Source organism: Thalassophryne amazonica, chromosome 5 (genome assembly GCF_902500255.1).
Source record: "Thalassophryne amazonica chromosome 5, fThaAma1.1, whole genome shotgun sequence".
NCBI lineage: Eukaryota > Metazoa > Chordata > Actinopteri > Batrachoidiformes > Batrachoididae > Thalassophryne > Thalassophryne amazonica.
Window position 1 is genome coordinate 55,621,401 of NC_047107.1, and position 26,659 is coordinate 55,648,059.

The 26,659-nt window shown below is 42.7% G+C and overlaps 1 protein-coding gene and 1 long non-coding RNA gene across 3 annotated transcripts in view; both read left to right on the top strand.

The window, feature by feature from the left end:
- Positions 1–26,659, top strand: part of si:ch211-106a19.1 (uncharacterized protein LOC561797 homolog) — a 193,442-nt gene that overhangs the window by 8,788 nt on the left and 157,995 nt on the right. The window contains exon 2 of one of the 2 annotated variants that reach the window (XM_034170313.1): positions 9,062–9,109. The exons of the other annotated variant lie outside the window; for it this stretch is intronic. Coding sequence (XP_034026204.1) covers positions 9,062–9,109 — 48 coding nt within the window. The remainder of the gene's footprint in view (positions 1–9,061; positions 9,110–26,659) is intronic. 2 annotated transcript variants of the gene reach the window in all.
- Positions 15,546–19,941, top strand: LOC117510558. The gene is made up of 2 exons (XR_004560749.1): positions 15,546–15,581; positions 19,824–19,941. It is a non-coding gene; the product is annotated as an uncharacterized LOC117510558 (long non-coding RNA).

Consider the following 26,659-nt stretch of genomic DNA (forward strand, 5'->3'; position numbering starts at 1 on the left):
GGGACTAGAAGGAGAGAGCATATCTCACCCATATTGGCCTCTCTTCATTGGCTTCCTGTTAATTCTAGAATAGAATTTAAAATTCTTCTTCTTACTTATAAGGTTTTGAATAATCAGGTCCCATCTTATCTTAGGGACCTCATAGTACCATATCACCCCAATAGACCGCTTCACTCTCAGACTGCAGGCTTACTTGTAGTTCCTAGGGTTTGTAAGAGTAGAATGGGAGGCAGAGCCTTCAGCTTTCAGGCTCCTCTCCTGTGGAACCAGCTCCCAATTCAGATCAGGGAGACAGACACCCTATCTACTTTTAAGATTAGGCCTAAAACTTTCCTTTTTGCTAAAGCTTATAGTTAGGGCTGGATCAGGTGACCCTGAACCATCCCTTAGTTATGCTGCTTTAGAATTAGACTGCTGGGGGGTTCCCACGATGCACTGAGTGTTTCTTTCTCTTTTTGCTCTGTATGCACCACTCTGCATTTAATCATTAGTGATTGATCTCTGCTCTCTTCCACAGCATGTCTTTTTCCTGGTTCTCTCCCTCAGCCCCATCCAGTCCCAGCAGAAGACTGCCCCTCCCTGAGCCTGGTTCTGCTGGAGGTTTCTTCCTGTTAAAAGGGAGTTTTTCCTTCCCACTGTCGCCAAATGCTTGCTCACAGGGGGTCGTTTTGTCCGTTGGGGTTTTTCCGTAATTGTTGTATGGCTTTGCCTTACAATATAAAGCGCCTTGGGGCAACTGTTTGTTGTGATTTGGCGCTATATAAATAAAATTGATTTGATTTGATTTTGATTTGATTTTTGTGTCTTCCCACTAGGAATATATTTTTTCTTCCCACTAGGAACTGACCTAATGATGTGACAAAGAGCTACACATTTACAAACCTTATAGTCCAAAGTTTAAAATCTTATAAAATCCAGTATTTTCCAAGGACGTTTGCATTTTGTATGCTGTGCAAACACAGTCCTGTCAGTGCTTTTAAATTGTAGGATGCTTTCACACCTATTGTGTTTGCTCCATATCAGTGAGATGTGGTCCTTGTATTCGCTGTTCCACAGTTAGGAATCTCGCGCCATCTCGTGGTCCGTGACTCACGTGAGGTCAGTTTCAGTGGAGTTCTGGTTTAGGGCACAATGTAAACAAACCTTGTGAAGTGTGGACAACAAGACACATCAGGGCATGGCAGAAGTTAATCACAGGTGCTACACCTCCTCTAGATAACCCTCTTGACATGACAGAACGTGTCATCATCATAATCGCTTGTGAGTGGCCTTTTATTGTGGGCAGTCTAAGGCACACCTGTGCACTAATCATGGTGTCTAATCAGCATCTTGATATGGCACACCTGTGAGGTGGGATGGATTATCTCAGCAAAGGAGAAGTGCTCACTATCACAGATTTAGACTGGTTTGTGAACAATATTTGAGGGAAATGGTGATATTGTGTATGTGGAAAAAGTTTTAGATCTTTGAGTTCATCTCATACAAAATGGGAGCAAAACCAAAAGTGTTGCGTTTATATTTTTGTTGAGTATATAAACCCAGAGAATATATTCATGAGAGTTTTAAGCACAATATAAAAATAGTTTTATGTTGCGATGTTAATGGTGTTGTCCATGTACAGCGGTTAAAGTGCAGCCCGATCAGAGTATCTCAATGCAGTTCTTAATGTTACTGAGATCTCGCAGCGCGGCGACCTCTCCGAGATTTTGCGGGATTTCAAACCTCAATAGGGCGAATGGTTGTTGTAATTTTTTTGTGGAAAACAGAAGCAAATCGAAGAAATAAAAACACCTTAGGGCCCTGTCCCATTGCCGTTTAGGAGGATTTGTGGATGGAATGCGCACAAAAGTGGCCCACATCCGCCAAACAACCGCGATAACCGTGTAACATTCCTGTATGAGTCGGCCGCCATCTAAACACGTCCGGGATCATCCGCAGAGGCACGCATGTCCGCAGCCAGGATGTTTGAGCAGCTCAAAAATCCTGCCGCGGATGAGATCCGCATCAGGGCCCTGTCCCACTGCCTGCTTTTCTTTATGTCGAAGGGTGTGGCCGCTATGGCGCCGCCATTTTGACCCTTCGCCATGGAACATTATACTTAAACAGGTACTGATTTCACATACTTAACACCATCGACTTCCTTCCACTTCTAAAACATGCAGAACAACTTGGTGAACATAGGCGATGATTGCCGTGATCTTACGAGTAACGGCTTCTGTGTGGTGGCGTACCGAATATCGCCCCTTTGCCAAGAAATTACATTCTTCCTTTTGACGGCTTTAATTTTGTCATATCATCATGAAAATTGATACACAGGTCAAGCATGACAACCTCCTACAATTCATAGGGGCCTCGCCCATGGGCCGGTCAAAGTGCCTCAATAGCGCCCCCTTGAAAATTTCAAAAACCCCTTCCCATAGGGGTTTTTTTGGAGTAGGGAGATGAAAATTGGTATACATGTGTGACTTGCATAGACGTACAAAAAAGTCTCTTGCACCATGAGTCTACTCCAAACAGGAAGTCGGCCATTTTGAATTTTCTTTTCATTTTGAAATGATTTCCACATGTTGTATTTGAACGAACTCCTCCTAGGGATTTTGTCCAATGCACTTCAAATTTCTTTGACAGCATCCAAAGATGATACTGACCAAAAGTTATCGAAAGCTTTTCTCTATGTTGAAGGGTGTGGCCGCTATGGTGCCACCATTTTGACCCTTTGCCATGGAACATCAAGTCATGATAACTCCTTCATGCTTTGCCTGATTGACTTGAAACTTGAAACTTCACATGTATGATGACTGTGGGATAAGTGGTTGCCCCTGTACACACATGCCGACATCTGGTCACAAGGGAACACACTGCCCTGGGTAGGCGGTCACGCAGAACGAGGGCCTGTATATGACTGCTTGCAGTCCTAGTTTATTATTATTATTGATTACAATCGTGCGCGTGAACGGGACTCCGGAGCCGAGAGTGAACGGGAGTGCATCACGGCCGCTGTGCCCCTCATGTGGGCGCCTCCGCGGTCGCCTTCGCTTCTGTTCCCTGTTATATCCGCTTTTCTTCCTCATGTTGTCACTAACCCACCCCGGGACATCTGTCATTTCCACCCACCTTTGTTGCGGACGCTCAGCTTTTGTCTCCTTATTTCATGCGCGAATCCTCCTACACGGCAGTGGGACAGGGCCCTTAGATCAAAATACATGAGGTCAAATCCATTGATATGATTTAAATATGGATTTATTGTCTTTCAGACATCATCATTATCATGTTCACTATAGAACTATGTCCACTTCTCCTAACCCATTAGGGGCATGGCTGCTTTAAGTGACATTTTGTGTTGATGCTTCTTGTTTTTCTTTTTGGCTTGTGTGTTGACACTGTGGTAGGCCAAAGGCCAACTCAGGCTGCTGCTACTGTGAAGGCCCCTTTTATTTTTAAAGAGCATTTTATTACAAATATCTGTAACAATATGACTTGTTGTATGATCAATTTTCGGAACAGATCATGTAAGACGTGTGTGCACCAGGATTTGCGTCAAGTGAAATTATTGTGTGATGTCATTTTTTTTGCCAATGTGTTAGCATAATAGCATTTGTAGCAGCTATTGGCTTCTTGACGTGAGGTCATTAATCCACGATGACTGAAGAAGTGAGTGGGCCATAATTTTTAATGCCCACACCAAAGTAAAACCTTTATGAGAACCACCACTCAATCATTCATTTTCTGTATTTGTTTATTCCAATTAAGGGTCCTTGGGGAGCTGGAGCCTGTCCCAGCAGTTATTGGGAGAGAGGCAAGGTACACCCTTTACTGGATGCCAGTCCATCCCAGGGCCTCATATAGACAAACACATTCACACGGACCCTCACACTTACAGTTAATTTAGAGTCACCAATTCACTTAATCTGCATGTATTTAGAAGTGGGAGGAAGCTTTAAGACCCAGAGGGAATCCACGCAAGCATGGAAAGAACATGCAAACGCCACACAGAAAGGACCAGGTGGAAAGCGATCCCATGACCTTCTTGCTGTGAGACAACATTGGCAACCACTAAGCCACTAGGGTACCCAACCACCACTCAATCCCCAAGAATATGATTTAATAAGATGTCTGTAAGATGCTAACCGCGTTGGCATTTGTAGCAGTTATCGGTAGCTCGGAGACGTTAGGTTGAGTTCATCCACGATTACTGAGGAAATAAGTGGGTCATAATTTTTAATGGCCACACTAAAGCAAAACCATTATGAGATCCACCACTCAGCTCCCAAAAATATGATTTTTATATACACTCGAACTGAGGTAAGCTTGTTAGGTGATCTTGTCAGTGTTCGGCCTCATTTTGCAGAGGTAGTATGGTCTCGCCCACACTCTATCTCTTTACCCATATATGGGCTGTGGCCTCTCACACACATGCACATAGAGGGACAGACACACGTTAGGTGGTTTATATATAGGATTTCACTGTGATGGTAAACTGAACCAGGGGAAAACTCCAACATTGTAATATTTTGGTCCCTGGTCAGGACCAAACACACAGTCTGCTATTGGGTAAAAGTTGAAAATCAAAATATGCATAAACTAGAAACGGGGTTAAAAGCAAGCTACTCTAGATGGGGAAACAACCAAAACAACCTGTAATTTATAAATCATCATTTCATGGTCACTTTATTGTGGGGTCAGTCTTAATTAGGAATCAGTTTATGGATTAAAGAACAAACATGTATTGTGATCTTGCAACAGCTGTTAGAGCCCTTGAGTTTTAGCCTCATGGTTAGTGCTTGCTTTACATACCAAAAACTACAAGTTCATGCCCAGTGAGGTACAGACTCAGCACAGGTTACACTGGTGCCATGACCTGACGAGACTGAAGTTTAGTAGGGTGTTACAGGAGCCAGCAAATGCTATGTGCAGTGAGTAAATTAACTCTCTGACACCAAGAGACGTTGTCGTGACAAACACTAGAGCCCTCGGGTTTTAAGCCTGTGAGTTTGAGCCCAGTGAGGGACACAATGCAGGTGCCACTGATATCATACGGATTTTAAGATCTCATAGTAGATGTAGGGGGAAAAACTGCATTACAAAACTCTGACTGGTTGTTTACTTAACAGTGTGATGAATGTAGTTATTTTCTGAATGTTTTAAATACCGGAGCTATAATTATTGTACAGGAGGCAGATACCAATGTTAGGGAATGGAAAAAAACAACAACAACACCAAAAAAAACGATATTGTTATACAGTGCATCTGGAAAGTATTCACAGCCCTTCACTTTTTCCACAGTTTACGTGCAGGGGTGGTGGCCAAGTGGTTAGTGCACTTGATTTCAGTGCGGAAGGTTCCTTCTTCAAACCCCACCCCTGCTCCATTTCTTCATGTAATGTGGAGTTGCACATCAGCCTTATTCTAAAATGGATGAAATTCATTTATTTCCTCAAAATTATACACACAATACCCCATAATGACAATGTGAATAAAGTTTTTATTATTATTATTATTATTGCAAATTTATTAAAAATAAAAAAACAAATCACATCTTCATAAGTATTCATAGCCTTTGCCATGTTTCTACAGCTTGGCAATGATTATTAATGGCAATGATTCATAACTGTTCATTGTCAAACCTTTATGACAAAGAAATGTAATTGAGTCTTGATGTTTTTCAGTTTAAACATGAACTTTATTCTAAATATCTATAAATATAAAGAACAACCAACCAGTGTACATCATACTGCTGTCACACTGTCTTCAGTTGGATTGGCATTTGCACAACATAGATTTCTCATCAATTTTGACCTTGCCTGTCTGGCAGCATAGGAACCAGTTGTCTGTCACTGTAAAATGCCCAATCTTATTGAAAATGAATGGCTGCTGGTTGCTTGCCTCTGCATCTTGTAGCTAATGTGACCATGGGTTGATGGGGGTTGGGTGGGCAATACCTTCAGACCACCTTCTGCTAGCTAGACACACTAGGCCTATGTTATGACACCATTTCCTAACCTATGTGAAGCTGCTTCCCCCTATTCAAAATATTAAAATAGCACTGTTGTTCCTTTGTGGTGGTTTGTGCCGTAAAAAATTCAGTTTGTGCTGTTAAAGCTCTTGAGTAATTCAAAAATACATTTTCTGACCCATGACATCATGCAGCTCCCCCACGCACAAATATCATGAAACTGGTTTCTGTCATTTGTGTTGGGTTTGTGCTGTTTAAATAAACATTTGTGCTTTTATAGTTTTGATATTTTTACATCTTATTTTTCACAAGCATGATGTCACGCAGCCCCCCCACACATCCGAATCTCAAACTGCCCCCCCCCCATTCAAAATATTAAAATAGCACTGTTGTTTGTTTGTGCTGTTGAAGTTTTGAGTAATTAAAAAATAAATTTTCTGACCCGTGATGTCACGCAGCCTCCACCCCCCATCCAAATGGCTTTTCGGCTACAACCTCACATCAGACGCAGTAACCTGCTGAATTTAATCATATTAATGATTACATGGAGTTTACCACCTGCTTTGGACTGTATTCCTAATTAACCCGACTCCGAAGCCCCTCTAGTGCGACAGGGGCCATTACCGGCCTCACACCATCCATGGGCTAGCCTCGATCAGAAGGACTCATGCCAGCATCCTGCTCTTCCCTGTCAGACGGAGATTCTGCGCTGTGCTCTTCCCTCTGTGTTCGCTGCTACTGAGGGAATCCCAGGATTTTCTCAGATAATGCAAATTATTTGGAGCGATTTGGGCTCAAGGTGGGGGGGGGGTAGCTGCGCAATGTCACGGGTCAGAAAATGTATTTTTGAATTTTCCCAAAAGCTTCAACAGCACAAACAAAAATTTTTACGTCACAAACGAACAACAGTGCTATTGATATATTTTGAATGACAGGGGGGCAACTTTCACACAGGTCGATATCAGGCATTTAAAAAAATAGGTCTAAGCTGTGAACAGGTGAAACTATAAAAGTACCAAAGTTTATTTTAACAGCAAAAACCCGACACAAACGAAAGAGACCACTTTGGTACAATTTGGATGTGGAGGGGAGCTGCGTGACGTCACGGGACAGAAAATGTATTCATTTTTAATTAATTACTCAAAAGCTTTAACAGCACAAACAAATTTTTTTTTGGCACAAATTAATAACGGTGCTAATTTTAATATTTTGAAGGTGGGGGGGGGGGCAGCTTCGTGCAGGTCATTTCCATCATCCAAAGTTTTTCTGCATTGTTTATTTTATGTGGACCCTAGATAGTCCGGTATGAAAAGTTTGCAGAAGGAAATGTCGATAAAGTGTCATCGGTGAATCATGAAACAACTGAGAAACAACTGACTTTAAGAAAAAGTCTGAATGTGCTGATTATGTTTTTGACAAATATTTGTATTACACACAGCTCCCATTCAGGTCACTAAAGTCAGGGTCACGTTATGCAGTGTTTTCATCAAAGATGTTATGGCTTTCTTTTTGTCTCGGCAGCATGTTGTGCTGCATGTGTTTGCTAGCATGTGTATTTATCTTTTTTTTTTTTTTTTTTTTTTTTGGAGCCAATGTACTTTGTATGTGAGAACAAGATACTGACACAGGGTGAACATTGATTCTGCCAACAGTTGGGTCTGGCATTTTATTTTTCCACCAGGTCAGATCATACTGTCCTGGCTGCTGTATTATTTTTTTTTTTCTCCTTGTCTTAGATTTCCGACCTTTCTTAGGGCCCTGTCCCACTGGGGAGAGGATCAATTGCACATGACTTGAGTACACAAATTACAGGCGTTCGTTGTCGTCCGCAACAAAAATGACCAAAAATGACAAATGTCCCAGTATGAATTATGGATATATTAATAATATATAGCGAATATATGATGAACAATCACGGTTATATAACGCATGTAGTGAGGAAACTGATCCGATACATTAAGATTATCACGGCAGTATTACGGGTGTATTATGAATGCATCGCGCACGTGTTGCGCGTGCACGGCATCTGCATTGCGGTCATAAAATAAGCGCACTCGGGCCGTCTGCATCACTATTCACACCAACAACACAGCCTCTGGAGCATTTGCCGGACTTGGACAAGTTGATCACAGAGTTAATGTTCATTTTGTCATGCGAGGGTTAACTGTTCATGAGTTTGGGGAGCGGGAGGGGGGAAGCCGCTCGGGGTGTGAGACGGTGTTTTTTTTTTTTTTTTTTGAGAGTGTCACAGAAAACAGACCTCAGCGTGAGTTGTGGCTAAACAGCAACTCCTCCTTTTATTGGAGTTAAATAAAAGTCCTGGAGGAGACGCAGCTAGGTCTTTGTGGATCTACACAGCCGGACCGGCACTGCCTGGCAGGTATGTCGCTTTCTGCTTCATATAGTACTTTGGGTTTACGTGACGTGTTTGTTATGCATTCACAGATTGTCCACAAATCAGCTGCAAAGCAGATGTAATAAAAACGCTTTATTCGTGGCCAATTTGTATGCATTTGCTACAATATATTTTAGTTTGTGATGTGGACATGATGGGCACGCAATATATCTGTTTTACACACTGTCCCGGTCCGCTGCCAAGCCGCAAATCCCCGTCAGTTGCGGTATCACCAGTTAACGGCAGATATACAGCGCATAGAGTGAGTATGTATTGTGCATGAATTGAGTATGTAAGGTGGATGTTATCCGCATCCAGAGTTTTGAAAAGCTCAAAAATCCTGGCTGCGGACATGCGTGCCTCTGCGGATGATCACGGGCGTGTTCGGATGACGGCTGACCCATACAGGCATGTTACAGGGATATTGTGTATGTTTGGCAAATATGGGCCAATTTTGTGCGCAATCCATACGCAAATCCTCCTAAACGCCAGTGGGACAAGGCCCTTAAGCATGACATTCCCTAGTTTTCCCTAATGTTTCTCTGGCTCCATCCTGCTGTGTCTTGTGATATTCCAACTCTCAGCCACAACAAATCCTGCATGCATTTTTATGCTTCTGGTCGGGTGTTTTGTTCTCTCTCTTATGTCTTGTCATTTTATGTCTGTTCATGCTTCATGTTCACTACTTATTGTTCTGTCATTACATGTTCCAGATCGGTGGATGTCTGTTTTATGAGGATGTGTGCACAGGGAAATTGCAGGTAAAGCACTGTAATTCACAGCTACCTTCACCCACCATTCTCAGTCTCCTCTACTATTTATTGCTTTAATGCCACTTAGTCCTTATCGCTATTTCCCAGGTTTTGTAGTTCACTTGACTTTAAAGTTTCATGGCCTGGTATGGCCTCCTCTGATGCTGTCCAACAGCCAGCATGGTGGTTCTCATCTTACTTATCAGCAGCACTTTTCAGATGACCCACTTTCAGACAGGACCCTGGAGCTGAACATGCAATGCTGAAAATTTGGCTATTCTGTAGAGTCAAATTAAGACTCCCAGGGGCCGCACACTTCACTGTAAACTGAGCTCTGCCACACATCAAGACCTACAAAGAAAGTATCATTGACTCACCATATACGTTATTTACATATCTGGATATATTTACAGAAATTAGCACAACACAGCAGCAAAACAGATGGTTCAAAACCAACATGTGGTTTTGAGGACTGTAGATGAACCCAGTCAACAGAGATAGTTGCACATCTGAGTCCTCAGTTCTGTTTTGTCTGTATTAGTGACCTTGTAAAATATTCAGTGTCTGAGCCATGATACACTCACTGCACACTTTACATAATGCCCACTTAGTTTATTAGTTTGAGCACAGGGGTGGGTTGTCTGACTTTTGTTATAGTGAAAGGAACCAAATATCTAGATGTCAGATACTGATGTCTGATGCCTTCTTTTGAAAGCTGTGATAAAATATGAATCAAATTATAATGTTTTATGTGAGATATCAGATGTTTCAGAATATTACTGGTAGAGTCTTTACTAAAACCAGGAAATTCAATCACATTACAGTTGTTCTGGCTACCTTTCAGTGGCTCCATTGACTTTAAGAAAAATTCAAGGTTTTGCTGCTGTCTATAAGACTCTAAATGGTCATATACTTAACTATCTTGCTGAATTAAGGCCCCCTGACACTTGCACGACTTTGATCTGTGCACTTGCACGCACTTCATTGTGATGATCCCACCCGCTGTATTCATAGCTGGAGGCTGTGCTTTGTTCCACTGGATGCCACGTGTTGTACGCTGGACGCTGCATATATAAAATAATTATTTCTTAGCGGATTAATCATTTTCTCTGAGTTGGCTGTTGAAAACACCTCTAATCGCTTCCGGAATCACAGAGGACTATTTCAGCTGCCGCTTTTCTCTTTCTTTTGCGCTTAATAAGGTTAAGAATGCATTGGAACCATCTAAAAGGTAAGTATTTGTAATGTTTATATTGTAATGGCTTGGTAAAACAGTTGCATGTTCTTTCCTTCTTATGAGTAGCTGTAAAATTATGTTTATGATCGATTTAACATCTTGTTATAATCATTCAGGCTCAAAGTTGTGGTGGCTCCAGAGATTTTTTTTTCTGCAGGTGCTATGGGGGAGCCTGGCATTTTTATGAGGGTGCTATGGGCTCGTTTGTCATGACAGCTTTCTGCTACACCACATTTGTGGGCATGCATACACATAGCCACATTCTGATCTGCGACAGTCACTAATGACGTACCATTTGCTTACCATTGATGTCTTCGTAACAATACAATGCGCCTGTTGTGGTTAAAAGCGATGATCAGTGATTTTAGTTGCTGTCCAGAGGCCATGTTCTCTGAGGGTTAATTGCCAGGAGTGACACTGGGTCGCTGGTTTGTCTGTGCCTACTGCTGTTCCTCGGGTAGTTCTTTAGGTGACACAGACTTCACTTCTTTCCAGTTCCACTCATGGATATTTGGGCAGCAAAAACTGAACCATTTCAGCAACTTGAAACAACATTCACTGCAGTACGACTTCATCACTGATGCTGGAAAAACACGCCCATGCCTTTGTCTCCTCTAGGCTTGACTACTGTAACTCCCTGCTCTTTAGGATTTCTGGAAAAAACCTTCAAAGGCTCCAATACATTCAAAACAGTGCAGCTAGAATTCTGATGAGAGTATGTAAACAGGAGCACATTACACCTATTCTCCATAACCTCATCACCTACAGAATCCATTTTAAGATTGCTCTCATCACCCATGAATGCATTCATGGCAGTGCCCCCACAGGTCTCAATAAATTGAATCTCTTGCATCTTAGTCTTTTTATTCTATGTTATTCTATTTTATTATTTTATTTTTGTTTTATTCTATTCTGGTGGCTGTTTTTATCTTAAGATTTTCTGTTTTAATTATCTTATTTATTCTCTTATTTATCCTTGGTTTTATTATTTTTTTTTCCTGTAGCACTTTGATATTTTTATTAATGAAAGGTGCATTATAAATGAAATTTATTATTATCATGACATTGTTGAACGTGATGTCATTAAACATCACATTACACTCATTTTGTGTAGAACAATCAGTTCTGTTGATTAATGTTTATTTTCTTTTATGAGTGGAATATTTATCTAATCACATAAATATGAAAATGTCAGAAGTGTCTTACTGTGGAAAACTGAAAGGATGATGTCATCGCCCTGCCTCTGTAACATGTTAACAGTGTAATTTAACAGTCAAATTTAGCATATTATTATTTTCTTCTTGTTGGTGGGACAAAGTGCTGGCATCCTCCAGCTCAGTCTGAGAAACTCATCCAGAGCAGACAGACACTGAGGGACTTCTTTAAAAACTCTTGGGGAAAAAAACCCCTTAAAAAACCCTTAACAAGTAACTTCTGTCATAACGAATTAACACATTTCCAGACGTCATCTTCCAAAACAATGTCATGTGGAGAACAGTTTTTAATCTGTGATGAGGAATCCTCACAACAGGTCAGATTAAAATACTTTATTTAATCCGTGAGCCGGCTTCTAAAGTTTTAGCTTTTGTTGTTAGCCCCACGTCTGCTTCTCCATTTTTTGTAGAAGCGTTAGAGCACTACATACAGGCCTGGCATATGTACTACAGCATTTTCATGCAGTTTCACTGGATCTGTGAGAACGGAGGTATTTATTGACTGGAACACTTTTTGAAAATGACAAAGAAAAGGATTGTATAGCAGAAGTTCCGTTTCAGTGTAAATAAGGCCTTAAAATGAGGAATTATTTTCTTGGGGGTGCTATGACAAATCCAGGCGGAGCTCTAGCGCCCCCCCCCCCCCCCGGCGCTGCCCAGGTGCAAGTGTCAGGGGGCCTTTAGTTAAACCATTTGCCTGCACTGTAGCCTCAGGATGCATACCTACTCTGTGTCCCAACGGTTAAAAAATTCAGCAGTCTTTTGAGCCTTTGCCTATCCTACTTTGTTGAACAATTTGCCTGTTGATATTTTAGAGTTCACTTCAGTTGAATGCTATAAATGTAATATTAAAATCTATTTATTTCCTGCTATGTGTATCTAGTTTTATGGTTTTATTAATTACACCAGCTGGTTTGTATGTTTTAACTGAACACACGGGTGGGCTATCTGACTTTTGTCATATTGATAGGAATCAAAATTTTTATTTTAATTGTGTGTGTTTTATAATTGTGTTGCTATTTTATTATGTAGAGCACTGTGTACTTTTTTCTTGAAAGTGCTATGTACAATGAGGAAAATAAGTATTTGAACACCCTGCGATTTTGCAAGTTCTCCCACTTAGAAATCATGGAGGGGTCTGAAATTTTCATCTTAGGTGCATCTCCACTGTGAGAGACAATCTAAAAAAAAAAAAAAAATTTATTTGTATTTTACTGCTGCAAATAAGTATGTGAACCCCTGTGAAGATCAATGTTAATATTTGGTACAGTAGCCTTTGTTTGCAATTACAGAGGTCAAACGTTTCCTGTAGTTTTTCACCAGGTTTGCACACACTGCAGCAGGGATTTTGGTCCACTCCTCCATACAGATCTTCTCCGAATCTTTCAGGTTTGGAGTTTCAGCTCCCTCCAAAGATTTTCTATTGAGTTCAGGTCTGGAGACTGGCCAGGCCACTCCAGGACCTTGAAATGCTTCTTATGGAGCCCCTCCTTAGTTGCCCTGGCTGTGTGTTTGGGGTCATTGTCATGCTGGAAGACCCAGCCATGACCCATCTTCAATGCTCTTACTGAGGGAAAGAGGTTGTTTGCCAAAATCTCGCAATACATGACCCATCCATCCTCCCTTCAATACGATGTTGTCATCCCGTCCCCTTTGCAGAAGAGCACCCCCAGAGTATGATGTTTCCACCCCCATGCTTCACGGTTGGGATGGTTTTCTTGGGGTTGTTCTCATCCTCTAAATCCTGGTAAGTGGAGTTGATTCCAAAAAGCTCTATTCTGGTCTCATCTGACCACATGACCTTCTCCCATGCCTGCTCTTGATCATCCAGATGGTCACTGGTGAACTTCAAATGGGCCTGGGCATGTGCTGGCTTGAGCAGGGGGACCTTGCTGCCCTGCAGGATTTTAAACCATGACAGCATCATGTGTTACTAATGTAATCTTTATGACTGTGGTCCCAGCTCTCTTCAGGTCATTGACCAGGTCCTCGTGTGTAGTTCTGAGCTTTCTCAGAATCATCCTTACCCCACAAAGTAAGATCTTGCATGGAATCCCAGACCGAGTGAGATTGACAGTCATCTTGTGTTTCTTACACGTTCTAATAATTAATTATAACAGTTGTTGTCTTTTACCAAGCTGCTTGCCTGTTGTCCTGTAGTCCATTCCAGCCTTGTGCAGGTCTACAGTTTTGTCCCTGGTGTCCTTAGACAGCTCTTTGGTCTTGGCTATGGTGGACAGGCTGGAGTGTGATTGACTGAGTGTGTGAACAGGTGTCTTTTATACAGGTAACAAGTTCAAACAGGTGCAGTTAATACAGGTAAAGAGTGCAGAATAAGAGGGCTTCTTAAAGAAAAATTAACAGGTCTGTGTGAGCCAGAATTGTTGCTGGTTGGTAGGGGTTGAAATACTTATTTGCAGCAGTAACATACAAATAAATTATTAAAAAAATCATACATTGTCATTTCCGGATTTTTTTTTTTTTTTTTTTTTTTTTTTTTTTTTTTTTTTTTTAGCTTATGTCTCTCACAGTGGACATGCACCTAAGATGAAAATTTCACACCCCTCCATGATTTCTAAGTGGGAGAACTTGCAAAACCGCAGGGTGTTCAAATACTTATTTTCCTCACTGTAAATGATGATGATAATGATGATGATTATTGTTATCATCATTATCCAAGAAGGTCATTCAGGAGGCCTCTACAAATTTGACATGGAATGATGAGTATCCATCTGTTGATTTTGTAAACCTATTAATGGTCATCTAGGAAGAGGCAGGGTACACCCTGGACAAGCTGCCAGTCTATTCCAGGGCTGATCTAGACAAGCAAATTCATTCACATATACGGTAAATTTAAAGTCATCAATTCCCCTACCCTGCACATTTTTGAAAGTGGGAGGACGCCAGAGCACCTGGATAGAACCCACACAAACACAGGGAGAACTTGCAAACTCCACACAGAAAGGACCACATTGTATGTGAACCTGGGATTTTCTCCTTGTGAGGCAACAGTGCTAACCACTGAACCACCGTGCTGAACGGGATGACCAGTGTTTAATTTTTTTAACATAATAAGAGGAGACATTGTAGCTAAATGGACTGCATTTATATATCGCTTTTCCTTCTGCATCAGATGCTCAAAGCGCGTTACACATCAATGCAACATTCATCCTGATGTCAGGGTGCTGCCATGCAAGGTGCCCACTACACACTGGGAGAAACTAGGGGATTAAGGACCTTGCCCAAGGGCCCTTAGTGATTTTCCGGTCAGGGTCAAGGATCCTCTGGTCTCAAGCTCAACGCTTCACCACTAGACCATCACCTCCCCTACCTGCTGTAGCTTTACTGCTGTCAAAATGCCTACAGTAACTTCTAAAGGGCCTGTCACACTTGATGCATCAGCCTATTATTTTGATGGATTTGCTTGTGTTGGATGTGTTGAACGCTTCTGTGTCGTATGCGGCAACAGCGTGCAAAGGGCGTGGTGATTTCTACGTCACTATCTGGCTTTTTGAGGGCCCGGTGAACAAGCAGTACAATCATCATCTTGGATTTGTGTCAGGAATTTGTCTAAAAATAAATGTCCATAATGTTAATCAAGAAATTATCTCATCTGAAACAACAACAACAGATAAGTTATAGTTTTAATTTACAGATAACCAACAATTTCTAAATAATCTTTTTTTGTTTTTATTTAAAACTATTTTAATTTCAAGTTTTCTGATGTAACAAACATTTTTTAAAATGTCGATTTACGCCCTTCCCCTTCTGAGCACTCTCTTCTTCACTGTGCCTTCACTGCACATGCATCATTTTGGAGATTCAGCATCAGTTCACAGATTATCACCTCCTTTCTGCTTAAAACTGCACTCCAGTCATCATCTATCTCAGCAACAGATATCTGAAGCTTTTGTAGAACAACCATTTCCACATAAATTCAGCATTATTTCGTCATAAAAGTCAGCAGCGATCTCAGAGCGTGACAGCAACTGTGTTCTGTCGAGATGAGCTCCCATAGCATAAATCGACAGTGTGTGTTGTGTGTTGGGGGGGGGGGGGGTTTGGCTGGACAAGGTTGGGTTTTGTGTTTATTTTCCTTCCCAGGTGATTTGGTGCTGTTCTCTGAGGAAAATGTGCTGCAGATGAGTCTTTCTCCTCTGTTACGATGATTGGCTGCACCTGTTGCATTCTCGTGCGGCTCTCTATCAGGACAATCAACAACACCCGTGATGTTCACGTGCAGATCTGAGGACTTCCAGATGGTACCAATGTAGTGATGAAGAACTACATTTAAACCAGCAGTGAGTTGGATAAGATTGCTGGAGAATACGACCTTGTGACGACCGTGTGGGGACGCTGAGGGCCGTTTCAGAGTCTGACATCGCGCCTGTGAAGGATGACGAGGGCGAGAGGCAAACGTTGTCAGCACACGACAGAGGTGAATATTCGGAAAAGTTTATCCGTGAATGTAAATTGGCGTTTATACGCAGCTATAAGTAATTATTGGTGGAAATTGTTTGGCGTGCTCCTCACGGCAGTGGCGTGCGGATTAATGATCCTCCACTAGCTGTGAGCAGCAGCCTCTTTGAACTAAGTTTTGAAACCAGACCTAAACGTGTAGCTGATAAGTTTGCCTCTAAACAATATTTCTTAGTAATAAGTGTTGAATAATCTCATCTCTGTTCCTCCTTCGCAGAGTACAGTCTGGGAAAGTCACCTGGGGGGGGTGTTGGCGGAACTCCTGAGTCCTGAACGTTCGGACTCCGACTGTTGAGACGCTGAGAGAGCGCGCCGCCTTTTCACCTCACCAGAACTCTAATTCTTTAGTATTTCATGTATAGCACAAAGGGAGAAAAATAAATGTGTTTTCTTTTTGGAACTGCTTCTGATTATTTCATGCTGGGTTCAGTCAGATACTGGACCGCTCCTCAATCCGCGTCCTTATCCATAACAGAATTCTCCGGCCAAACCAATATGGACACAGCGGCAGAAGCAGTTCCATTTCAGGAGAAAGTCCAGAAGCACCTGGAGATGATTTGGGAGCAAGTGCAGCACCTTTTGATTCAAATTAAACAGACAGACGCCCGTGTTACGGAGCTTGTAGCTCAGGCTGTTCCGCTTCCTGTGGTTGCAGCTCCGGTTCCATCGAGCCCGGTGCAGATAAATTCGCCGTCCGGAGATTCGGCTCCTGAACCGGTTATATGTCATCTGGAGCCCTATTCGGGAAATGTGGAGGCTTGTGCGCCATTTTTGATGCAGTGTTCTTTGGTTTTTGCTCAGCGACCGGCGTCTTTCTCCTCTGAGAGTAGCCGAGTCGCATATGTTGTTAATCTGTTGCGAGGTGACGCCCTGGCGTGGGTCACGGCGTTGTGGAGCAATAAATCATCACTGCTAGAATCCTTTAGTGAATTTTCCCGTGAACTTCGTTTGGTTTTTGATCATCCGGTGAAAACAAATACCGTGGTTCAATGATTGCTGAACCTCTGACAGGGGCGACGAAGCGCAGCTGATCATTCTGTGGATTTTCAAATTTTTTCCGCTCAGTCTGGTTGGAATGCTGCTGCTTTGAGGGGGGTGTTTGTAGACGGGTTGAATGACTCCCTGAAAGATGAGCTAGCCGTCCGTGACGAACCGAAGGATTTAGATGAGTTAATATCCTTGGTTATTCGTCTAGACGATCGGATTAAGGAGCGTGGACGAGAGAGAGGGCGAGCGTCCGAGCGGGGTGTTTTGTCTCGGGGTTTTCCCCGACATAAGTCCGGACCGCCTCTTCTTCGTTCCTCTGAGACTCCTCCGACGGGACCTCTAGCTCCTCTAGTGGACGAGCCAATGCAACTTGGAAGGGTCAGAACAGCCATATTGCCCCGGTCAAACGAGCATCAGGAGACAGCATTATAATATGGCTCCAGGTATTTTATGGACATTTTTGTGGGATATAAATGGGAGTTTTTGTGAACCAGTTTTTGTGTGTAGCACTTGAGGTAGTTCTGGTGGGGTGAACAGGCTGGCTGGTTGGAGTACGTATGGACTCAGGTAAGCGTGTGTGTTTTTTTTTTATTGTTTATAGTTATTTAATTTTTGTTAGCGGATTGGGTCGTTTTATTTTGTGTTTTTATTTCCCTGTCCCCTAACCCCAGCCTCACACACTCCTGGCTGTTCGTCTTTGGTGTTGTGAGGTGGTGCAGGTTGGTTGCTGGGCTTTCCCATGAGGACCTCTGCACCTGGGGGGGGGGGGGGGGGGGTCCAGGGCTCCAGGGCTCTTTTCTTAGATTTAGTTGTTTCCCGGTTCCTCTCCAGCCTCAGCGTGCCTCTGACCGTTTGCCATTGGCATTGCTGAGGTGTCGGGCAGTGGGGATATACTCCAGTCGGAGCGGTGGGGCCGATCAGTGCCGTACGCCTTTTCCGCTGCCCGCCCCTCCCGGTAGGCTGGAGTATAGTCGGCAGCGGCCGTCTTGCCAGTTTTCCCCTGCCCTTGGGGGTGGAGCTGGGTTGCGTTTTTCCTATTGGCTTCTCCGGCTTAGTAGTCCTGTGCCGATTGCCATGACGTGTTTCCCGACGGACCTGGGGGGTCTTTCGGGGTGCTGGGGAGGTCAATGGGTCTTTCTGTAGTTTTTGTTTGCTCCTGGGGTGGTTTTTGGAAATCCCTGGGGGTTTGAGGTTTTTGTTTCTTCCTGTTTCCCCCCGGGGTTTGATGGGACGGTCCTCTGGGGGGGAGGTTGACTGTGGGGCCGACCGGCCGTGTTAGGCTGGGGTGGGGTTCCTGGGTTGTGGGGGTGTCTCCTGGGGTTTGATGGGACGGTCCTCTGGGGGATGTTAAGGCTCCCGTGTATGCCTGGGGATTCCTGGATGGCTCCTGCCGTGGTCGTTGCTCCTGGGGTTGACGATGAGGTCCCCTGGGGGAAGTCGGGCTCCACATGTTAGGGGAGGGCGTTGTTTGTTTTTTCCTTTGACCTGTGTTCTAGTGTGTTGGGGGGTTTTTGTTGGGTTTTTTGGGTTTGTGTGTTTTTTGTTCCTCCCCAGGGTTTGATGGGACGGTCCTCTGGGGGGGGTGTTGGGTTGGGTGTTGTGTTTTTCTTTTGTGTTTACCCCGGTGTGCTTCCCTGGGGTATGTTTGTGGTACTCTTTGGGGGGGATGCTGGGGGCCTTTTTTTTTTGTGTTTTGTTTTTGTGTTTGGGGTTGTTTCGGGATGTTGTTTTTTTTTTTTTTTTTTGATGCCGGCCAGCCTTTCTACCGCATCTCCCGGCTCTGCTGCCTGCTGTGATCTCTGCCCTCCTCCTGCTTTGGCCTTTGGTGTGTGGGGTTGTTTTTGGGTCTGGTTTGTGCGGTCGCCGGGAGGCTTCCCGTTGACGGGGGGGTGCTGTTGTGTGTTGGGCGGGGTTTGGCTGGACAAGGTTGGGTTTTGTGTTTATTTTCCTTCCCAGGTCATTTGGGGCTGTTCTCTGAGGAAAATGTGCTGCAGAAGAGTCTCTCTCCTCTGTTACGATGATTGGCTGCACCTGTTGCATTCTCGTGCGGCTCTGTATCAGGACAATCCACGACACCTGTGATGTTCACGTGCAGATCTGAGGACTTCCAGCTGGTACCAATGTAGTGATGAAGAACTACATTTAAACCAACAGTGAGTTGGATAAGATTGCCGGAGAATACGACCTTGTGACGACCGTGTGGGGATGCTGAGGGCCGTTTCAGAGTCTGACATCGCGCCTGTGAAGGAGGACGAAGGTGAGAGGCAAACGTTGTCAGCACACGACAGAGGTGAATATTCTGAAAAGTTTATCCGTGAATGTAAATTGGCGTTTATACGCAGCTATAAGTAATTATTGGTGGAAATTGTTTGGCGTGCTCCTCATGGCAGTGGCGTGCGGATTAATGATCCTCCACTAGCTGTGAGCAGCAGCCTCTTTGAACTAAGTTTTGAAACCAGACCTAAACGTGTAGCTGATAAGTTTGCCTCTAAACAATATTTCGTAGTAATAAGTGTTGAATAATCTCATCTCTGTTCCTCCTTCGCAGAGTACAGTCTGGGAAAGTCACCTGGGGGGGGGGGGGGGGTGTTGGTGGAATTCCTGAGTCCTGAACGTTCGGACTCCGACTGTTGAGACGCTGAGAGAGCACGCCGCCTTTTCACCTCACCAGAACTCTAATTCTTTAGTATTTCATGTATAGCACAAAGGGAGAAAAATAAATGTTTTCTTTTTGGAACTGCTTCTGATTATTTCATGCTGGGTTCAGTCAGATGCTGGACCGCTCCTCAATCCGCGTCTTATCCAGAACAGTGTGTCTGCTTTAAAGACAGCATGTACATGCAAATCATTACTTTTTTAAGTGAAAAGACACTTATTGCTGTATTTTTATGTAAAGACAAAATTTACGTGGGTTTTCTTTGGTGGGGAAGCTCAACATGACGGATGAGGTGTAGATTTCACTGGTTATATTGAACATAACACGGGTGAGCCGTTCCTGTGTTTATACAGAGATAAACTGTGACTATTAATATTGCAATTTATTGCTTTTTATAAAGCTGATGACCATGTTTGGTATTGTGTGTTTTTTATTTATTTATTTTTTGTGCATTTGTTTTAAAAATATTGTAGCAATCACCAGGCTGGTGTCCCAAAGACTGTGAATTGTGTTGCAATGCATTATGGGAGTTTTTATTATTATTATTATTATTATTGTTGTTGTTATAGTTCATGTTGGTTTATTCATTCATTCATTCATCTTCTACCGCTTAGTCCAATTAAGGGTTGCGGGGGGCTGGAACCTATCCCAGCAGCCATAGAGAGCGAGGCGGGGTACACCCAAGACAGGACACCAGTCTGTCACAGGGCCACAAACAGTGTGGGTTTAGCAGTGTTAATGTTATATATTTGTTGCGTTTTTGTTGTTCAAGTAGTGTAGTTCTCAGACTGCGGGCTTACTTGTAGTTCCTAGGGTTTGTAAGAGTAGAATGGGAGGCAGAGCCTTCAGCTTTCAGGCTCCTCTCCTGTGGAACCAGCTCCCAATTCAGATCAGGGAGACAGATACCCTCTCTACTTTTAAGATTAGGCTTAAAACTTTCCTTTTCGCTAAGGCTTATAGTTAGGGCTGGATCGGGTGACCCTGGACCATCCCTTGGTTATGTTGCTTTAGACGTAGACTGTGGGGGGGTTCCCATGATGCACTGTTTCTTTCTCTTTTTGCTCCGTATGCATCACTCTGCATTTAATCATTAGTGATCGATCTCTGCCCCCCTTCTCGGCATGTCTTTTTCGTGGTTCTTTTCCTCAGCCCCAACCAGTCTCAGCAGAAGACTGCCCCTCCCTGAGCCTGGTTCTGCTGGAGGTTTCTTCCTGTTAAAAGGGAGTTTATCCTTCCCACTGTGGCCAAGTGCTTGCTCATAGGGGGTCGTTTTGACCGTTGGGGTTTTTCATAATTATTGTATGGCCTTGCCTTACAATATGGAGCGCCTTGGGGCAACTGTTTGTTGTGATTTGGCGCTATATAAGAAAAAAGTTGATTGATTGATTGATTGATTGATTGATTGATAGTTAGTTTGGTGAAGAGTTATGTTGTTACCATGAGTGAAAAGTACCTTTCGTTTGATGTCTTCTGCCACCATCTGTGTTGTTGTGTGTGAAAAGTAAATAACACTTTTTTGTGGCAGACTGCATAAAGACAAAAGCTCTGGTTCGTTCTTCCATGCACATTGCCACAACATATAATATAGAGATAAACTGTGACTTCTTTTGATAAAGATGACAGTGTTTGGGGGTTTATCTATCTATCTATTTATTTATTTATTTATTTTTCATGTGTTCGTTTTGGGTTTGTGATCGCCTTTGAATTTACTCCAAAGCCCCTGCAGCTGCTTATCAGTAGCCCACAGTGTACTGAGTCAATACTAAAAGTTAGCAGTTAGCTGTAACTTGCACTAAATTTTTTTTTGGCGGTTTATCAGTTTAGCATTATAAACGTTAACTTTTCAGTGAGCAGATTAGCAGTTATCGAAGTGAACTTTTCGGTTAGCGGTAGGGATGGGACCGATCTCATCCCAGATGTATCACGATTCACGTATCGGAAAATACCATTCCAGCCTGTGATATTTTCTGATACCGGAGAAGACCAGCTGTGAATCCTCTTAACTGCTTTTCTTTGCTGTCTGCTTGTTTACTGCTGAGCGGGAGGAGGAGAGAGGGAGGTTTTTGAATTCGGGCTGTTTGAGAGAGCTCTCTTCCGCAGTGTTCTAGCTGCGGGTAGCGGCAAATTTCTGCCCTGCTGTTGGGTTCAAATTGTCTGTTTGTTAGCACGGAATTTCCAAAAAATAACTGAATTGTTGCTGAAAATGTGTACTAAAAAGGTAGTCACTTCACTGTCTAGAGCAGACCTGGGCAAACTGCGGCCCGGGGGCCACATGCGGCCCTCATGAGGTCTGTTATTATTATTATTACATATATTAAAAATGTCAAGCTTGTGTGTTGCAAATCATTAGAGAGGTTTATTTAGGTATATTTAAATATTTACATATTATTACAATAAAAAAAATTACCCATAAAAGCTATTAAATAGGTAATTTTTTGTAAAATTTGTAATGGGAGACAGCCTAGTTATCGATGGTGTGGCCCTTGGACATAAATCAGGTTCCCTATGTGGCCCCTTGTAAAAATTAATTGCCCACCCCTGGTGTAGAGGCTGTGAAAACCAGCTCAGCATGCAGCGGAGAGAGAGAGAGAGAGAGAGACTTAATTTTTAGTTTTTACTCTAACACTTGCTTTGACAATGTAAACATATTTCTCCCATATCAATAAAGCTCCAATGAAATTGAAAATTGAGGAGAGACTGACAGAGTGCTGTCTTTTCTCTTTAAATCTATAAAATGATAAAAGTCTACAAAAAAATAAAAGTACTTAATTCTTTCACCAAAACATCAGATCTAGGCTTTCATGTTAGATACACCTTCTGGCAAATTGTAGCTGAACCTTCAGGTCTCCTTTTTAAGAAAATACTTATATAAAATCAACAATAATGATAATAATAATATTAAAGCAAACAGAGCTTTGGTATCACATCGGAAAAATATTGGTATCGGCAGATATCCAAATTCAGATATCAGGATCGGATCTGAAATGAAAAAATTGTGGATCGGTGCATCCCTAGTTAGCTGTGCCCACCACTGGTCCTGTATACATTTATCATAGTCATTGCCTGTCTGCCCTTCACATGGGTTCACATGGCCACAGTGTGGTCTTGTCTGCAGAACATGCAGAAAAACAGTAGACAGATGCACTTGTTCGGAACTGGCATGGTAACAAGTCTTGCCTTCAACAAGCCTTGTGAGGGAAGTCAGTGCTTGGCTGATTGTGCCCATACGCCTCAGTGTCTGACTTAATAAGGCAGCAGACACCTGGTCAACATCAAAGAAGTCTGAAGACAGCATGGTGCTTTTGTGCTGATAACCGACAGCTGCTTGTGGCTGTGGGAGCTCTTGTAGGATGAAAACAATAGCACCTCTAAATGCAGACACATCCACATGACTGCATGGTTGCATTTCTTTAAAATGCATAAGGTGTAGGTTTTATTCAAAGCAAATGCCATGTGATTCTACTGAATATTGCCCTTTTCATGAGCAAGGGTATTGATCATGAAAATTTGTTTACTTGTCACACTACGGTTGTACTTTCTGTTCTGTTTCAATATCCAAAGAAAAAACTTCCATCTCTGCAATCACTAAAAATTTCTACCTTTTTGTAATGGAAACATTGCAGCAGTACAAACAGTCATGATAATGTTTACTCTTTACACACTTTAGTTTAGCTTTGTTAGTTTGTTGTTTTTAAAACAATTGTAAGAATTTAATATGAATGAAAATGGTCTAATATACAAATAATGAATGTTTATGAGTTCAATGGTATGAATGGTACAGCGAAGTGGATTTTGCGTGTGTGTGTGTGTGTGGCAGCGTCAGTTAGCTCAATCAATGGCATTTGCCTTGTTGAATGGTATGTTCCAGCTTTCACCTCATGAAATATTCTTACCATTGAAAGAATGTAAAAACATTATTTGTTTCATATAACGGCTAAAATAGATCCTTGTCATTTGATATTTTATTAATTTATAAACAACAGAAAAGGGACTTTTATTTTGGTGTTCCACTGTAACGTGTAGTCCAGTGATGCTGTGCACTGACTTCAGACTTCCATAAAAAAAAAAGACTTTGTGTAGTTCTGCAGGCCAGCCAAAAATCACATCACCATTTCATGTGAACAGCTCTTCATGCATCCAGACGGCTTACAGCAGAGTGGATTTTGTGCATGTGTGCACGTGAGAGTGCAGTGGTACCAAACGTATGTAACCAAATTTGCACTCTAAATGGAACCAAGCCGCAATCTAAATGCAGTGCAACACAAATGGGATGAATTAATCCATGTCATGTGACAAACAAAGCACCAATCAAATGACAAGGATCCACTCAGCCGTTATATAAATGTTTCTACATTGGGTTCTGGAACCAAAACTGAAAACCTTTAATGTTGGTTGAAATGTTCCTTATGTGGTCTTTTTTTCCTTCTGTATATTTTTCTGATTCCACATGGCTTGTATGTACAATCGAAGCACTGGCCTTGCTCTTTGTTGTAATCTCTTGCTCTCTTGGTTTTGGCAGTCTTTCCCCTGCTGTCTGTCTTTTTTACCACCTCACACTCTGTTCTTTCATTGTCCATGCTGTTATTCATTGTTTGGTTTTGTTCACAACAGAGGCTTAGAGCCAGACAATAGCCTTGTTATGCCAACTACTGAATGTGCAACAGTTGGTCACAGTGGGGGCCAAACCACATACCCAGAATTGTACACACACAGGGCGGAACAGCCCGGTCACTCTGAGTGAATGAGAAGTTGTTTATTTCACATTAGCCAATGCAGCCTTAGGTTGCATAGCTACATGGCTGTACTTGAAAGAATATACGCTTGTTTTGTGAATTTCTGCATTGCTTGGCTTTCACTGTGAAACTTTGCCTGTCCATCTGAGGTAGTCCTCTTTGATGCCTTTGCCGTCTGCCTTCAGTTTTCGACAGTATAAATTTTCATGATTCTATTGCTGCATTACATACAGAATTTGCATGTTTATATTTAGGTGTGTTTGTAATAACAAGAAGGCAATCAGAAAGCACATACCTCTGCCAAGGCTGGTGATAAAGTCTTCCACCATATCAGAATCTGCATTCAGATGAGAATTAAAAAGGTGTTGTTTTTTTTTTTGTTTTTTTTTCCAAAGTGTGGTTTTTCAAATTTCCAGGTGGCAACATTATATTTTTCTGATTTAATTGGGAGTGATCTCAGCTACAGATTTGTGCTGGGTCCATGTTTCTAAGCATATTTGTTGCCACTCATTGGAAAAATGTGCCCCCCCCCCCCCCCCCCCACACACACACACAGTGCGTGTGTGTATGTGTACACACACACACACAAATATATATATATATATATATATATATACTTTCTCCATGCAATGTGGAGTTGCGTCAAGAAGGGCATCCGGCGTAAAACTTGTGCCAATTCAACATGCAGATCCACCTTGGATTTGCTGTGGCGACCCCAAGTGCAAACAAGGGAGCAGCCGAAGGGACTTACTTATATATATATATATACAGTAATGTTCAGAATAATAGTACTGTGTGACTAAAAAGCTTAATCCAGGTTTTGAGTATATTTCTTATTGTTACATGGGAAACAAGGTACCAGTAGATTCGGTAGATTCTCACAAATCCAACAAGACCAAGCATTCATGATATGCACACTCTTAAGGCTATGAAATTGGTCTATTACAACCCCTGGCAAAAATTATGGAATCACCGGCCTCAGAGGATGTTCATTCAGTTGTTTAATTTTGTAGAAAAAAAAGCAGATCACAGACACTCAATTCTGAGGAAAAAATTATGGAATCACCCTGTAAATTTTCATCCCCCAAATTAACACCTGCATCAAATCAGATCTGCTCATTGACATTGACCCTATGTGTCTTTTTGCAAGGAATGTTTTTGCAGTTTTTGCTCTATGGCAAGATGCATTATCATCTTGAAAAATGATTTCATCATCCCTAAACATCCTTTCAATTGTCCAAAATATCAACATAAACTTGTGCATTTATTGATGATGTAATGACAGCCATCTCCCCAGTGCCTTTACCTGACATGCAGCCCCATATCATCAATGACTGTGGAAATTTACATGTTCTCTTCAGGCAGTCATCTTTATAAATCTCATTGGAACGGCACCAAACAAAAGTTCCTGTTGTGAAAGTGTAGTGACACGGACTCACAACAGTGGGCGCAAATGAACGGACAATAGAAGGAGTCAAATTTGAACACTTTACTGTTGTGAATGCCACAACCATACACAGCAGATTATAGAATGATACAAAGTCAATGGATAAAGGTGTCGTGTGGGCAGGCTCGACGATAGGAGACGTCTGTCTAAAGAAGATCCGGAACCACGCGATTTCCTCCGCCACCGAACCCGAAGGATACTGGAGCCGCCAGGTCCCGAATCCCCCAGGTGGCCACCGTCTCCGCGTGTCGGATCTGGTACTGCTGGCGAAGAGCAAAGACAGTCAAGTGTGGGTGTGTGTACACCCAGTAACAACAACGGTGGGAATTCCACCTCCACCTCAAATCACACACTCGTGCAGCTCCTGTTTCAGCACTTATCTGGAAAGAGTGAGAGGCGAAGACGTCGGCACTCTCACAAACCACCAATCAGCGGACAAGGCTCCACAGGAAAGCGGCTGCAAAAAGAGGTCAGACTAAGATACAGTTTAGTTTATGGCTGAGAATATTACCTCCTTAGAAGAACGATATCTCGGCGACGTGGTCTCATCCTGCTTTTATCTGGGGTGAAGTGCAGATGATCGGTGACAGCTGTCATAGTTGATGAGTGACAGCTGTCACCTCGGCTGTTCCTGTGAGGCGGCAGCGCCCTCTCGTGCCTGAAGCCCGCACTTCAGGCAGGGCGCCCTCTGGTGGTGGGCCAGCAGTACCTCCTCTTCTGGCGGCCCACACAACAGTTCCAGCATCATCACCTTGCCCAATGCAGATTCAAGATTCATCACTGAATATGACTTTCATCCAGTCATC